The 17525-nt window shown below is 38.2% G+C and overlaps 1 protein-coding gene across 1 annotated transcript in view; it reads right to left on the bottom strand.

Moving 5' to 3' along the window:
• DNAH8 (dynein axonemal heavy chain 8) overlaps positions 1-17525 on the bottom strand; it is a 406635-nt gene that overhangs the window by 12634 nt on the left and 376476 nt on the right. Inside the window, 3 exon segments of the mRNA XM_049765310.1 lie at positions 8399-8588; positions 8670-8822; positions 14134-14290. Of these exon segments, the coding sequence (XP_049621267.1) occupies positions 8399-8588; positions 8670-8822; positions 14134-14290 (500 nt within the window).

Here is a 17525-nt window from a genome sequence, read left to right as displayed (position 1 = left end):
AAGGGAGGATTACTTAGAATTATCATCAGAATAGAAGAATCTCTCAATCTCTTCTAGTCCTGAAGTTCTATTAACACTTGGCACACTTTCCACCCAACAAATATCAGGCTTTTATGACTACCTTCAAGACAAGAATTCAGAAATTGCAGTTGCTATCTAATGTTGCTATCAAATGTGTTGCTTTGAAAGCAAGCACCCAGGCAAGAGGTCGAAGATAAATTTTTACAGTAACAAAAGAAAAAAGGACAAAAATGATCCATCTCCTCATTTCAGCAAAATCTCCTCTAACTGAAACTCCCAACTTATGTTAGTGAATAATAAGTTGTTGTAGATAGCTGTTAGAAGAGACTAACATTGCCTATTAAGATGTTAAAGCCAAAAAACAAAAAAAAAAAAAACAACAAAAAAAAAAACAACCCACAAAAACCAAAAAACCCTCCAGGAAAACTAGCACTGCTTGACATCCAAATGAGATCAAGCTTCAGATTAAGTTTAACACTGGGTAAATAACAATACTGTTGGGCTCAATCTAATAGAGATGTGAAACCAGGTGGCATGTTCAGACTCTACCCAGGGTCCACTGGCAGCACTTGTGCCTCACACATCAGGTAGCGAAGCATGGCAATCAATAAAAGGGAGGTAGGCAGCTCTGACTTGAAGTTACCCTTCTGACAATTCAATCCTTTGAATATTTTTTTTGTTTTGTTTTGTGGGTCATACCCAGTAGTGCTTAGGGGTTATTCCTGGCTCTGCACTTAGAAATCACTCCCTGAGTTGCTCCAGGAATCATATGGGGCACCAGGGATTGAGCCCAGTTTGACTGCCTACAAGGCAAATACCCTTACCCACTGTAGTAATTCTCTAGCCCCAATTCATTGGGTCTTAACCCCCATATGTAACATAAATAGACACATACAAAAACACAAATCAAAATCTGTAATATAAGTGTCTAATGCTTTCTACAAAGATACAAGTGATGAAAGACCAACAGAACACTTTAAGAAACCCCCCAAAAGCACCATTTTAAATAGTATGGATAGTTGCTGGGAAAATCTAGGGCTGCACTGAGTTTCCCTGAACCAGAGGAAGGTGTTCCATAAACAAAAATTTTAGGGGTATGGGCAAAGCACTACTTTAATTTAAAATCTAATTGATATACAGTTGAGTTCATCAACTGCCACAGAAATGATAGTGAAAGGCTCTGAAAATTCCAATTTAGGTCTCAGGTGACTTACTCAATTTCTTCTAATAAATCATTATCAGGCTATCATCCTGCAATGTAACTGTGGACAGATCTCTGTGACGCAGAGACCTCTGTCCTAGCACCTAGACCCAAGAAGCATTATTTAGGGCCTAGTGGCCAACATACAACAGATAGAATCAGCCACTATGCCCCTTTTCAAGAATGTAAAACAAATGATCCTACAAAAAACACTTGCAAATTTCTTAAAATTAAGGTGATTTTTGAGGGGCTGTAGAGAATATAGAATGGGTAGGGTGCTTGTCTTGCTCAGGGACGACCTAATTTCAATTCCTGTCATCTCATTTGGTCCCCCGAGCCTGTGAGGAGTAATCCCTAAGCACAGAACCAAAAGTAAATTTTGAGCATGCCTGGGTGTGCACCCCCCACCCCCAAGTGATTTTGATCACAGGCTTTTGTAATGACACTATGGTCTCTTTGCCAATGAATTGTGTGCTTTGTTTTTCTTTCTCCCAGGTATACTCAGGGATTACTTCAGGCTCTGTGTTCAGGGGTCTGCCTTGGTGATTCTGAGGAAATAATACAATGTGTTTGGGATTGAGCCTGGGCTGGCTGTGTGCAAGGCAAATTCTTACTGTCTTTATAGCCTCTGCATTGCATGTTTTTTAACTTGAATGTGTGGCTTTTTGTTTTTCAGTTAAAACCAACTAAAAGTTTTGAAGCAAAGAAGGAATTTCACCAACAGGGACTCATTCACAAGTTATAAATTCCTGGAGATGTTCTCAAGATGAGAAATAGATTGATGTCAAAGAGTAGCCAGAGTGACTTCAGTGGAATGGACTTTATCGGCTCTCCACTGCTGTCAAACTTGCATGGAGCTGCTGCAATCTTTATGTTTTCCTGATCTGGCCAAATGGTAGGGAACAAAAAGTAATTCCTCCCTCCTGTCAAGAGAAGGCAAAGGAAACCAGGAGGTGATTAGTACTTAAGGAGAGAACCTTTGAGTGCCTATATCACAAACTGAAAGCAATAATACATATGGGTGTGTGTCTGTGTGCTGTGGTTGTTAAAGGAAGGATATTGGAGTAGGCAGAACTTTCTAAGACATGAAGGGCCATGAGAATATAACTTGAAAATAGAAATGATGAAAAGAGAAAAGAATTTAGTGAGTGATAAAAATAGAATGCCTATCTCAAAGATAGGCAGGGGGTGGAGGAGGAGGAAGATGGGGGGGGCGTTGGTGGCAGGAAAGTTGCACTGGTGAAGGGGATGTTCTTTTCTATAACTGAAACCCAACTAAAAACATGTTTGTAATCGTAGTGCTTAAATAAATATATTGTAAAAAATAGAAAAAAGAATTGTGTTACTAATAGCTCAAATAAGAAGTAAATTAATATAAACCTCTGTATTATCTATATCTCCATAAATATTGTAACTTAACAAATAGTAATAGTTCATATTAATGATTTTTTGTTTTTTGGGGGCCACACCCAAGCTATAGGGTCAGAAATGCTCCTGGTTTGGGGGATCATATGGGATGCCAGGAATTGAACCCAGGTACGTCCTGGATCAGCCACATGTAATGCAAATGCCTTACCACTGTGCTATCGCTTCGACTCCAATGATTTTCTATTTTAATAACTTTATTAAAAAAAAAACTGGGATTGAACACAAGATCCATTGCTCCCCAACCTTCAAATGCAGCATGGACTCTCTGAGTGAGCCACTCCCCTTAAGTCAACTTGTTTAAGATGTAAAACAAAATAGTTTTTATTTATATTATTTTATTTTTAATTTAGTTTAAAAAGCAGGATTTGCAAAGTTATTGAACATTGAGTTTTAGGAATATAGTATCTCAATGCCAGTCTACTACCAGTATTTATCACCAATGTTCCCATACCACCCTCCCCTACCCCACCCCATCCTGCCACCTTGATAGGCACATCATGAAGTTCAAAGTTCAGTGGTTAAGCAAACTTTGGAGGGGGGCAGTCCTTTTATTTATTTATTTTTATTGATCTAGATTCTGTAGTTTGCAATACTTTTAAGGCTTTCTCAAGCACATAATTCCAACACCAGATCCCATAATCATGTTACCCAGCTCCTCTCCTAATGCCAAGGACCCCAATGGCCTGCCCTTTCAAGCCCGCCCCCCACTGGATCAGTTCTTAAGTGATGTTTTAAGTAATAGTTTTAAAAGGCAGGATGGGGTGGGATAGAGCAGTAATCATTAAAAGAAATGTGCTCTGAGATATATTGGTGTCATTTGTACTTGGAATGAATCAACATACTACTTTGATTTGGGGGGGTGGGTCACACCCGGTGACACTAAGGGGTTACTCCTGGCTATGTGCTCAGAAATTGCTCCTGGCTTGGGGGACCATATGGGACACTGGGGGATCGAACCATGGTCTGTCCTAGGTTGGCGGGAAAGGCAGAAGCCTTATGGCTCATGCCACCACTCTGGCACCTACTTTGATTTTTTTAATAACAAAAAGACCAAGATTACATTTCTCCCCATAGGGATCACACTCAATGCAGGGTTGGACAGAGTCATTTCTGGCAGAACAGAGACCTGGTCCATAGTGCTCCAGGATCACCAGGGGTTATGCTGGGAGAAAGGTCCACAGAAGCAATGCTTGTTGCCATCAGGAACATACCTAACAGTGCTTGAAGTCATTAAGGCTAACTCCCAGGGGTGCTAGGAAACTATATGGTACAAGGGATGGAACTCAGCTCTGCATATACACAAATTTACAATTTCAAAAATCACAGGAATTTGCCCTTTCCTGAACTCTTATGTTTCCTGCATACTTTCCAATCTGGGGCTCCTGCGGCCCTTGCCAACCATCACAGAATGACTTGCCAATCTGTTCTGCACAGTTGCCTCACATTAGTACTGTGCTTTTATTTTATTTTTTTTACCTTAACTAATTAAGAGTTTTATTTGTCCTTGTTTGTCCAAATTGATGTTTTAAAGTAATTTTTATTTTGATCAAAGTGAATTACAAATCTTTCACAGTAATATTTTAGGTACATAGTAACATTGAATCAGAGCATCCCATCGCCAATGTTGTTCTCCTTCTACCCCTGTTTCCAGCATGCATCCCAAATCCCCCTCCTTTGACCCCCAGGCTGCTAGAATAAGTGGTCTCCTCTGTGTTGTAGATTTGGTATAGATTCTGTTCTTGGTTTTGGATATGGTGTTTAACTCTGATCATTTTTTTTATTATTTTTTACTCAATGCTCATATGCCTGTTTGGTCTTGGTACCATCCATTATTTCCCCCTCAATTTATGAGGCAGAACGAGATGATTCAAGTTATGTGGTTCTGTTTTAAAGAAAAGAAAAAAGGAAAAGGGGGGGGGGAAATCAAACAAATAAAAAACCAGGAGTCCATCTAGAGGTTATAAATATCAATTTAAGAGAAGAGAGGGAAAAAGGAAAGAGAAACATAACAAAAAAAGACAAACAAGAAAACAACAAAAATAAACAAAAAACCAGCAACAACCAAAAAAATATAAAAAAACAAACATAAAAACTCGAAAAACACCACAGTAATAAAGACAACAACCAAACAATAACCACAATCCCAAAATAAAAACAAAACAAAAATTGTTATTTATTTATTTTTGCATAGGCACAATAAATACTAGTAATCTCCCCAGTATTGTGCTTTTAATCCTGACTCATTCAAAGATTTCCCATGAACTCATCTCATCAGATTGACCCCATCCTCTGCACCTGGCTGGCTTGGCCCTAGAATCTTTCCTGGAACTTGTTAAGAGTCTATTTGCTTGGGGCCAGAAAGACAGTGCAGCGGTAGAGAATTTGTCTTGCACGCAGCAGACCAAGATAGATAAGACGTTGGTTCAAATCCTGGCATCCCAAGTCTGCCAGGAGTAACCCCTGAGTGCCTCCAGGGGTTCTGTGATTCAAAACCAAAATCTCTTGGCTCCAGGATCCCTTACCCAACCTATTCTCAGCACTCAGCACTGGTGACTTTCTAGACCAAACTTCATTACAGGATTTCATACTCCAACCTCACTCCCTACTCTCTGCTCCTAGTTCCAGGATTGATTCTTACTGATCTATTTTTTTCTGTAAGGGCTTGTCTTTGTCTTTGTCTCATTTTGGAAGATTCTCACTGCTTCCCAGATGAGCTTTCTTCAGCCCATCTCTGGTCTAATGTACCTTTCAAACCTCTGCACTGGTGTGGCATTTGAGCACTTATCACATTACATCAAGTGGAAGGTGTGTCTGTCTTTCTAACCTGATTGTGGCCTGTTTATGGCAGGAATAGTCTCAAAATCTCCCTATAGAAAGTACCTCATGGAAGGGAAGGAAAATGAAAGGTAGTTAAACAATCCTAATGAAGTTAAATGTTATTTCTTCAGGTTCCCAGCCACAAATTACCTGGTGATAATTTACTAAGATGTACATTTAAAAAGGAGGAAAGGAACCCCAGTCACATAAAATCTGAGAGCCATAAGAAAAATAGTTCCTTCTCTAATTCAACAGAATTTTGGGGGATAAAATAGATAAAATCTGAAGGTTCTTTACAAGTCTTAAGTTTGTTGCCCAATAATACACTGCATACAATTTTGTATGCTTATTACAACCACCAGGTGATGCTTTGAATTTAAAAACTAAGGCATTGACAATGCATGAAGTGAATGAATGTACATATGAAAGTACACAAATCAAGTATATACTCACTGAATTTTCACCAGCAGAGTACAGCATCTGAAAATGCATAGAGTGGACCTGGGAAAAAAGCATGAGCACTTACAACTCCTGCCTGTATGTCAGAGTCCAATCCTTGATGTTCCACATGTGGTAAGAACAATCATGGCAGTGCTGCTGTTTGGGATCCCCACTACAGGAAGTGTGCTAGGGGTTATGTGTGAGTGTGAACATCACAGAACAGTGCAATTCCTTACAAGCATCCAACTAAAAACATTTACCGTATTTTCCGGCGTAGAAGACGACTTTTGAAGGAAAAAAAAAAAGTCAACCGAAAATCGGGGGTCATCTTATAGCCGAGTATATCCCAAAAAATGTTTCAATATGCCACTAAAGGAAAATTGTTTGAATATTGCCACAAAACGAATTTTCCAACTCGATTCTGCACCAATCACTGCAAGGCTGCTCGAACCCTCCACCTCTCTAAGTCAGCCAATCCAAGCAGGCTTTTGATGCATGCAGATTAGACAATGTTCTGGACCCGAATCTACACTGTCAAAAGTCTGCTCAGATTGGCCAGAGTCAGAGAGGAAGTCTATTACAGTAGAACCTTTGAACCTTTGCTTGTCTTGATTGGCTCACTGTGGTACATGAGCACAGGAACACATACAGCACATGCAGCACAGGAACGTTCTGTCTGATACAGCGAATATAGGCCTAAACCTATGTTTTAACTGCAAAATTAGGGGGTCGTCTTATATGCCCAGTCGTCTTATACGCCAGCAAATACGGTATGTGTCATAGTCAAAAAGTGTGACTTCTGAGGCCCGAGTGGTAGCACAGTGTAGCACAAAGGGCATTTGCCTTGCATATGGCTGACCCCTGAGCTAGGAGCAATTTCTGAGCACAGAGCCAGGAGTAACCCTTGAGTGCCCCTGGGTGTGCCCCCCCCAAATAAAAAGTGAGCACTCCAGTGGTCTCTGGCCAGTATCATAGTGTGTGTCTCAACCAAGGGTCTAATTCCCATCAAGTAAGAATACAAGCACTACAATTATAAAGAGTAAAAGCTTTAATAGGTACCATGGCTAAGCATGTAAATATCACAATCTAATGTGTTTCTGGTAAACTTGACAGCAAAATAAGTGGGAGCAACACAGCCTGTTGTATGCGTGATCCCCCTCACCCTGGTGCTTTTAACTATCACATCAACAAACACAACAGAAGGAAGTAGGAGAGGGATAGAATGAAATAAACAAAACCCATCAGACTGATTGATATCAAGAAAAAGAATATTCCTAGCTCTTTTGAACCCTATACACATCTTCTTGTGATTATGCTTTTCCCACCCTGTGTAACTACTAGCTTGACTTTTTTTTGTTTTTGTTTTTGTTTTTGTTTTAGGGCCATACCTGGCGTTGCTCAGGGGTCACTCCTGGCTGTCTGCTCAGAAATAGCTCCTGGCAGGCATGGGGGACCCTATGGCACACCGGGATTCGAACCAACCACCTTTGGTCCTGTATCAGCTGCTTGCAAGGCAAACGCCGCTGTGCTATCTCTTCGGGCCCTAGCTTGACTTTTTTATGTTATGAATTTCTTTGCAATTTTTAATTCTTTATATAAAAGAATCATACAATATATGAGGCCTCAGTGTGCTCCCCAGCACTATTAAAAAAAGACCAAATAAATAGAATCATACAGTATACATATATTACATACATATGGTTTACTTATACTACCGTGATTTCAGATTTAATTCCTTTACTCAATATTATTTTACAAGATTCAACCATATTGATGCCAGAAGCATTCTTAATATATCCTAAATCTGGAAGTGTGAATGCTTCTTAAATTGTATTACAGGGAGATTTATAAGAGACTGAACTGTTAGAAAAAAATCCAATGTTTCGTTTCTTCATTTTGGCCATGAATTACCTGAAGCAAAACTATCCATATTGTTGGAAGACAAAAAGTCATTGTGCTTCTGAGTCGTGTGACACCTGTGACATTCAGTCAATAATTGAGTCAGTAAATATTTCTACAACAAAGGACCAAATAAAGTGAAATCATTAATCATTCTTTCAGACAACCTCCTGAAGAGAATGGACCCCCAAAGTTCACTGAATAAAGCTTTTTCACAAGATGGTATTTTCAATCCAGTGAACTCTAGTTTTCTGATCATAAAAATTATTTTTGCCAGTTCTGGTCTCTTTTTTTAAGTTATGTTAAAAACAATAATGTTTGAGAAAAGTTCCCTGTGTTCTTATCACAATCTGATACTTGTCTGAAATAGGTAAAGCAAAACAGGGAAGGCTTTTTTAATGTCAAAGCAATGTAGTTTCAGATTGAATTAATAAAATAGAGAAGGTTCATATGTGTCATACCAAAGGAAATTCAGGTAACTCCCAGAAGTAGTACCTCTACATTGTTTTGCCTGATATACATTCACCACACAATGCTACTCTCCAACCAAACACATATTACAAGTATGCTTAATCTTTCCTGAGAACCTACCTTGGGGGTTAAAGAAACCAGTCATCCAAAAAACATTGGGTCTTCCTTCATATATCCACGTTGAAAATTGAGCATTTCTTTCCAAAAGCTCAGTGAACCAGAAGCCCAGAGTGGATGAATCCCAGGACACTCTTTTCCAGAGCTGAGGTATACGAGCATCATACATATTGTCCAAGGCATCTCTCAAGTTCTGAAGAAGATAAAGTTAAAATAAATGAATGAAAAGAAATTTCCAAAGAGAGATGCGACTATAGAGATAATAGCAGCTCACCTCACTCATAATGATTGTGCCTTCAATGGCCAATTTGAGATCACTCAAGCTATTACGAAGTATTGAGATAACTTTTTGCATTCTGTCGATTTCTTGCCTAAGAAATATGTTCATTGAATTAAGGTGTCCCATCTTTATCAAACGAGCTTTAACCTGAAACAAAAGCATATACAATCAAGGATGTTTTTCTTACTTGTTTTTTTTTCCAGTGACTCTTCTTTCTCTATAGTTTCTCTTCTTCTAAAAATATTTCTACTAGTCCAAATGTACTGTAAAATATCTCTTGAAGAACCAAACCTGCCATTAATTCCCACATTTTCTGGGCTTCAAAAACTAGTGTTCAATAAGAATGATTTTTATTTCCTACTGATTGTACTTTGTGGATAATTTGAAATGTACTTTTAAGAGCTGAAATAAAAATGTACCTTTTCCATTTCAAATGACTAAGTGTCAGATAAATATTCTTTTGCAATTTCACCTTTATAAGGGTACAGTTTGGAGTACTTTTTTCATAATGTTTGCTGAGTAGTTATTAGAAATGTCACAGAAATTTAATGCAGTTACAATCTTCATAGAACAGTTTCCAATGACTATGATTAGGCGATATTTTCTAAGATCAGTGCTGCCTTGACTAGGGCAGCTAAAGAGGGGGCTTTACTAATCTAATCAACAAAAAATAGTTTACTTTGTGGGAGAGCCATTAAACATCTGTCATTTGTTCCTTTTGGCATATCATTTATTGACTGCTCTGAAGAGATCAATAGAAAAGCTCTGATTGTGGGAACAATAAAACATAACAATTATTGGCAAATAGGCAAGGGCACACACATTTCAATTTTGTGACATGTGCCCTCTGAAAGATTGATTATGAATTCTGCTAAGAACTCATACAGATATTTGCATCTTCTTCTGGTCACTGTCAAAGACATGCCAAAATGAAAAGACAATGAGTGTTAGAAAATTAAGATCTTACAGAATTGCCAGAAAGCCAGAGAAAGTCTTAACCATGGGAAAGCATGGGAGGTGTCTGCTGCTCATTCCAGAGGCATAAAATTGAGAAGTGGATAGTCCCTGTGTTATCTGGACCAGCCTCCACATTTTACCACATGTTCTTCTCGTCTGGTGCAGAATGTCTTATTCAACAACAACTACTCTTATTTTCTGTGGTCAAGGTGGCTTGTAGTAAACAAGGGATGAAGACAGAACACTAAAATGCTGAGAAAAGCAGTGATGTACAACAAAAAGTTCAAGGTGATTGTGCAGGTAAGAGAGCAATCAAAATGACAGTCAAACATGCCAATGGCCATCTCCATCTTCCATTTTTTTTTTAATTCTCAAGGTTCTTCTCTGAGACCCATAAATTCCTGGTTTTAGCACTAATAATTTTGCAGACTCCTGTACTGGTTTTTACTTCTATCGCAAGCCCTTCAGCCACCAAGGGCTGAAATGCATGTTTATTATTCCCTCTACATTGCAGAAATTCACATGTAGGGAAATTTAATGGAGTATTTTCAGTCCTCGTGAGAAAGAAATTAAAGTATTGGCCACAATGTCAAATCAATAATTCAGGTACTTTTTATCATGCTAATACAAACTAATTGGCCTAAGATTTGAAGGAGAAATTTTAATAGCATTAAACAGGCACAGGAAAACAGAGATTCTAGAAAATGTAATTTTACTTTTTGTCTTATCTCGAGTATGATTTTTGCTTCAGTCTAAAGTGGTCTCTTCATTAATTCAAGGAAAGATTTGTTAAGTCTGATAAAGAATTTTCATTATGTTGCAAGGACCAGGTAGTCTATTTTATAGTAAGATGGCTCCATTTGCATTAGGACAAGCCAATAGTGTAATTATATTTCAATTTACTAAATGTGTTTTAAAGCCATATTTCAAGGACCAACTCATCTCTAAAATAAATACTAAAAAGTAAATGATCTTGGAAGAGAGACAGTTTTAGATGCCTCTAAATCTAAATAGTGCTCTTGGATAACAATCCACTTGTGGCTCTTATACTCAGTTCTGAGAGACAGAGATCTCGGGGATGAAATCTTCCCTAACCATGGGTAGCTCATATTATCCCAAGGCTTTGAAACAAATTGAATTAGTTCTTATGATTAAAGCCAGTTTTTAACATCATTTTGATCTCTTCTGTTCTGATGCAGAAATACCTTAAGGCAGGCATTAAAACCTCATCTTTCTCCTGAAGATCACAAGTAACCAACCAATGAAAGTACATACTTAACATTAATGTTTGCTGCAAGATTTTCTGACTTTTACTGCACCTCTTTCTAAATAAAGCCATTGCTTGTTGGTTTATTTTTGTTGTTGTTGTTTAAGAAAAGGAAAGAAAATATTTTAGTTTTATACTAAGACTGGGTTAAAAAGATAGTTCTAGAATCAAATCACCAAATCCAAATTTATTTTTTACCACTTCTTCACTTGGTTTCTGCTGAGCCATACCTGAGGACTAATGATATAATGTGTGTCAAGTGTTTAGCATGTATAAGATAAGATACATAATATAGATACTGAAAAAATGACAGTTCCTCTTCTTAACTACCCCATCTAAATGACCCTGAGAAAGAGAATACTAAACACTTCATCTAGGTAACAGGGTGCTTAAAAATAGGATCTCTACTCCTTGTTCTACTCTGCTTAATCAGCTTTAGAAAGGATAAAATTCATTGAGTTAATCAACTCATTTATTTGTAGCTAATATGTTGCAACCATCCTGAGGAACATGGAGTCACAACAATATAACTTTTTCTTAGATTCGAGATTTTGGTTTCAGTTTATTAGCTAGAAACTTCAGACACAACAGAAATTGGTATATAATTTAGGTGAATCTGGAAGGGTTGATTGGGTGGAGTAACTTATGAAGGCATATTTTCTTTTTAACTTCATTAATTTTTAATTTTTTTATATGGGGGTTTAAACACACCCCACAGTGGAGCCGGAGAAATGGCATGGAGGTAAGGCGTTTGCCTTGCATACAGAAGGACAGTGGTTCGAATGTCAGCATCCTATATGGTCCCCCAAACCTGCCAGAAGTGATTTCTGAGCATAGATCCAGGAGTAACCCCTGAGCATTGCCAGGTATGACACAAAAAACAACTAAAGAAAAAACAAAACAAAACAAAACAAAAACCCACCCAACCAGTACTCTCAGCTTTTGGTCAGTGGTCACTCCTGATAGTGCTCAGGGAATCATTTGTGGTACCATACATGGAACTTGGACTCCTACATTCACTCTAGCCTGATGAGCTTGGTGAAGGAATTTTTAAATGAAAGTTACAGAAAAGCATCAGAGAAAGCAGTGCTTTTGAGTCTTGAAAGATGACAAGCTTACATGAGCCATAACACATATAGTTCAGTAATAAAGGCAAACAAACTTATTGCAAGCCACACAATGGAAGGAATCCTGAAAATTAGGCTATGTATTTACAAATAAAAATATTATTAGGTAAGTATTTGATTTACTAAGGCAAATGCAACATTTTTATGATCAATTTTAGGTGTAAAGAACAAGTAAGGAACTATTTGATGTGTTTCGAAAAGAACTCGAATCCCAAACTATGATCTCTTCTTATTTCACTGGCAAGTGGGGGAGACCTGGAGCCTCTGGCTCTCAGCTGACACTTTATTCTATCCCAGACTTGGTGGTGCAGGACATAATAGAAACAGGACCATATTTGGAGCTGATTTAGTAGATTGGCTGGTTATTTTCTGGTGGAAGAGCTAGACTTGCCCGTGTCCTGTTAGCAGAGATAGAGGGAAGCTAAGAGAAGAGGCTAGTCTCACAACCAGCCTTTCTGTATGATGAATGAGTCTAAATGAAACTCTCTTAGAGAACTTTCAGACATTTACCTGCAACTAAAATTTTATTTAAGGTTGAGCAGTCCTCAAAGGATGGTCTAGGACCTGGAAGGAGCCTGATATCCTTTTAGGTGTCCCATGAGGTTAATTTATTTTTCATAGAGTACTGAGTTATTATTTAATTTTTCAACTTCTTCCTCGCAGGAGTCTAACAAAATTTTCCAGAGACTACTTGACATGCTCTACCACAACATGTTGAATACAGAAGTATATATGAGAGTCCAATTGTCTTCTCTTAAGCCAGATATTAAAGAGATGTGCAAAAACTGTAAAACAATCCATCCCCTTAGTGAGTTGCTTTGAAAATATGCTTACTTAAGAATATAAATATAGTCAGTGGTAATATGCAATGAATTTATTGCTGTTGTTTAAAAATGTATATTAAAAATAAATTTGGGGCCGGAATGATAGCACAACTGTAGGGCATTTGCCTTGCATGTAGCTGACCCAGGGCAGACCTGGGATAAATCCCTGGTGTCCCATATGGTCCTCCAAGCCAGGAGTGATTTCTGAGCACATAGCCAGGAATAATCCCTGAGCATTAGTAAGTGTGGCCCAACCCCCCCACCCAATTAAAACAAATAAATTTGATTAGTTTAACTTTTTATTTTTTATTTTTTATTTTTTTTTTTGGTTTTTGGGCCACACCCGGCAGTGCTCAGGAGTTACTCCTGGCTGTCTGCTCAGAAACAGCTCCTGGCAGGCACAGGGGACCATATGGGACACCGGGATTCAAACCAACCACCTTTGGCCCTGGATCGGCTGCTTGCAAGGCAAACGCCGCTGTGCTATCTCTCCGGGCCCTTAACTTTTTAATATATTGAATTTAACAGTGGGATAGGGAGGGTACAGAGGGATGTGCTTGGGGAATGGGTCACATCTGGAAGTGCTGGGGAGTGGGCATGCAGCACCTGGGATCAAACTCAGGGTCTTGTACATGCTGGGCTCAAGGCTACCCCTTGAGTTGCATTTTTTTGCCCAGGCAGTGAATTTATAACCCACACAAACTAAAGCTACTTGGGTGCTCATTTTGTAAATATATTTTTTAAAAAAAATGAAACAAAATCCAACTGAGAAAAGCTATTTTAGACAATTTAATTATTTTAGATTATTATTAAGTAAACGTCTCAAAGTTTTAAGTAGAATGCTGTTGCTATTTAAACTGGGGAGTGATTGCCCTTGAATGATGGCCTTTTCTATTAGCTGCCTGGGAGAGCTGAAAGAATGGAATGGATGACAGGCAAAAGACCAAGAATGGACACAGAAGGGTTGGAGCAGAAAGGCAAGGAAGGGATTAAGCTGTCTGAGTGTTGATCCAAAGCTAGAACTCACAGATGGCAAAATGGTACCATTAAAGGGGAGGAAAGAGGAAAGTTAGAAATAGCAAGAGGTCAGCGAGAGTGTGGGTGGTGATTTTCAAGAAGACATACAAAGGGTTAGGTAGAAAAGACCAGGGAGAACAAGATCTGATAGCAAAGGAAGAAGGAAAGAGAAAACAGATATGGGGACCAAAACTAGCATCTTGGGACTGGGTCAGCTTTGTGGGACCGAACCTCCTGGAATATCCCAGGGTATAGACCTGGCTTACCTCATGGGGAACATAATCAGGAGGCAGTTTGCTCAGCATGTCTTCAGATAACCTATAAACAATGGCTTCCCGGGTCTCTCCCATTCCTCCTCCACTTTCTTTGGGTTGAATGTTTGTAATTGTTTCAAGAACAGCAGAAGCCATGTTGCTCTGATACCTGATCAAGAGAGTGAGAGAGAACTTTTGAGAACATTGGCAAGAAAAAATACCCTCAGAGATCAAGCTCACACCAAATGATGGAATCAGCTGCCTAGGCAGGTAGCTTGATGGAGAATACCTGCTTGGCATGAGTGATACTGCAAATTCAGTCCCCAGATATGCCCCCCAACCATTGCCAAGTTTGATGTCCCATATTGCTAGTCTGATTTCCATTGTCACAAAAGTGTCATACTGGAACCACCATAAGGTGCATGCAAGCACCTAACCAGGTGTGCACCCCCCCCCCCCAGGCCACAGCAATTAAGGGTAGATGCACCCAACAAAGACTGACACCCCCCCAGACACACCACCATATTTAAAATCTATATATCAAATGAAGATTTACTATGTGCACATATAGAGAAAGGTGCTAAGATGTGATAGGGAACTTTTTCTGGTGTAAGAGGGACCATTTGCCAATATCATTATAATAACTACTACAGAGAAAATGAACAGAATGTATTAGAGAATATTTCATTTCTCTCACTCTAAATTCTTTGAGGTGAACAAAGTTAACTTTGTATCCTAAAGGTGCTAGGTCAACCTAGTCTGGGGTGTGTGTGTGTGTGTGTGTGTGTGTGTGTGTGTGTGTGTGTGTGTGTGTGTGTGTGTGTGTGTGTGTGCTCTAATTTACAATGCATATAACTGAAAAGTTTAAGTTGACTGAGCAGGTAGGTGAGGCCAAGTGGGAAAGGGAGAAGACATGGCATGTAGGTAAGAGGAAGGGAAGATTAGTCAGATTTCAATAGAACTGAGTATCAGAGACAAGGTAAGGACTGTTGAAGTTAATGAGCTAGAAAGAGAGATGAGGATGCAGATGAGGCCAGGACCATAACAAGCAGGCATGTGAGCATTTAAGGATTCTAAGCATTACCCTAAAGAACAGGTCAGCCCTGAAGACTTCCCAAGCAGAGATGTGATCTATATATTTTTTCCTTTTTTTTTTTTTTTTTTTTTTGAGGGCAGTGGGCAGGTTGCAACACTTGACAATACTCAGGGGTCACTCCTGCTGGAAATCAAATCTGGGCTGGCTGCAAAGTAAATGCCTTATCTGCTGTACTAATTCTTCAGTCCCAGATTTACATTATTGTCTTTTCTAAAATTTTAGCTCACCATTTATAAACATCACTTAAGTAGATTGTTTGGGATTGTTGTTTTATTTTATTTGTAAAATTTGCTCTTACCCAGATGCTAATCATATTTATATTGCCTTTACCAGATGAAAGAGGCAAATCTAAAAGAAAATCCTGCAGGTATTTAAGATTAGTGATTTCCCCCCTCTTTTACTTGGGCATTAAATAAGCCCCTGAACTACAACACGCACACACATTTAAGATTTGCTGGAGAGATAGCTCAGCTTAGCAAGAACACATACTTTGCATGCAGAAGGTCTGGGTTTGATGTCCAGAATTACATAGTACTCAGACACTATCAGATGTAACCCAAGCACTTACTTAAGAGTAGTTTTTGAGTAATGCTAGGTGTGGCAAAAACAAACAAACAAACAAACAAACAAACCAAAACCAAAAAACCACCAAAACTCCAAATAAAATAATATGTTCTACCTTAATTTTATCTAACAATCATCCTACAGAAAACATACTGGTGTCACTCAGGGGTCATTTCTGGCTCTGCACTTAAAAATTACTCCTGGCAGGTTCGAAGGACCATATGGGAAGCTAGGGATCCAATCCAGGTTGACCCATGCAAAGCAAACACCCTACCTGCTGTGCTATTTTTCTGGCCCCCAATCAGACATTTTCACTGTAGGTAGTATAGTGTAATTATTTATTACCCTGAGTAAGTCTCCTGAAAAAGAAAAACCCACTAAAAATTCTGGATAAGATATAAAAGATACTGTTTTAAATACTTTGATGAACTGACAAAAAACTAAAATTCCTCAGGGTTATGCAAAATAGAGTAGATGCTTATATCCAGAATGATAAACCAGGTTTTCACCTTCAGGATCTCAACTAATCCCTGATGTTAGTGAATTTGTTTTGAAGATAAAAAGTAAACACTATACCAAGGCAGAAAATCTAATGAGAAACTCCTACATAATCTGGGACACCACAGGAATAATGGCCTCAATGTTAAGGTAAACTAGAAATAGCCCACCTATCTGAGAGAATAGAAACTTGTTCTCTTTCATTTGTCATGGGGGAAGCTTTCTGGAAAATTCTTAATTCATTAGGTTTGTAATCAACACTCATTCTACCGCAGATGTGATTTGAAAAAAATATAAATCAAAAGCACATTTTAAGGTGGTTCTAGGAAGTTCCAGGTGGCATCTGGTAAAAGCAAACACAAATCTTCACGGGAACAAAATGTCTTCAAGTTGGTTTCAAACAATTCCACCATTAACTCCCACAGACAAGAGCTCATAATCATTTAAAAGTTAGAAAACTCAAAAAAAAAAATAAAAGTTAGAAAACTCATTAAAGGAAAACAAAACAGAAACAAGGCACCACATGCAAGCTTCAGAAAGCTTGAATACATAGCCCCAAAATAATTTTTAGAAATAAAAATAATTAAAATTTAAAACTTGCATTGGATTTTTTATTGCTATCTTATAAATTGTCACAAATAATTGTCTTAAAACACCAATTTTACTATCTTACAGATTTGTAGTGAATGTCTGACATCAGTATTATTGAGTTATAATTACGTTGTCTGTAAGATAGGATTTCTTTTTGTTAACTTTTAGGGAAGATTCATTTCCTTGCATATTTGGGTTACTGAAAAAAATTTTTTTCTTACAGTTGTAATACTGAGTTCCTTAATTCTTTGTTGGCTTTCAGACAGGGACTCTACCCAGCTTCTATACACAGTCTAGTCCTTAATTCAAACCCTTTCATACATCTTCAAAGCCATTAAGAGCAGGTCAATTTTCTCTCTTGCTTTGAATCTTTCCTCTTTTTATCATTTTATTTTTCTAATCCTCACTTCTCCTGCCTCCCTCTTCCACTTTCAAAAACCTCTTGAAAATAAATTACTCCACTTGGATAATCTAGAATAATATCCCAACCTTATTATTATCTCTTGATAATATCTGTAAACTCCTATAAAGGTTAAAAGACATATAGATTAGAGTGATAAGCTTTAACATCTCAGAAAAGTTTTGGGAGTATAAAAGAGAAAGAATGAAAACTAGTTAATATATGCTAGAGAATTTATGAAAATACCAATATTCA

Source organism: Suncus etruscus, chromosome 18 (genome assembly GCF_024139225.1).
Source record: "Suncus etruscus isolate mSunEtr1 chromosome 18, mSunEtr1.pri.cur, whole genome shotgun sequence".
Taxonomy (NCBI): domain Eukaryota; kingdom Metazoa; phylum Chordata; class Mammalia; order Eulipotyphla; family Soricidae; genus Suncus; species Suncus etruscus.
The sequence above is the reverse complement of the archived record's forward strand: the minus strand, read 5'-3'. Positions and strand labels throughout refer to the sequence as shown.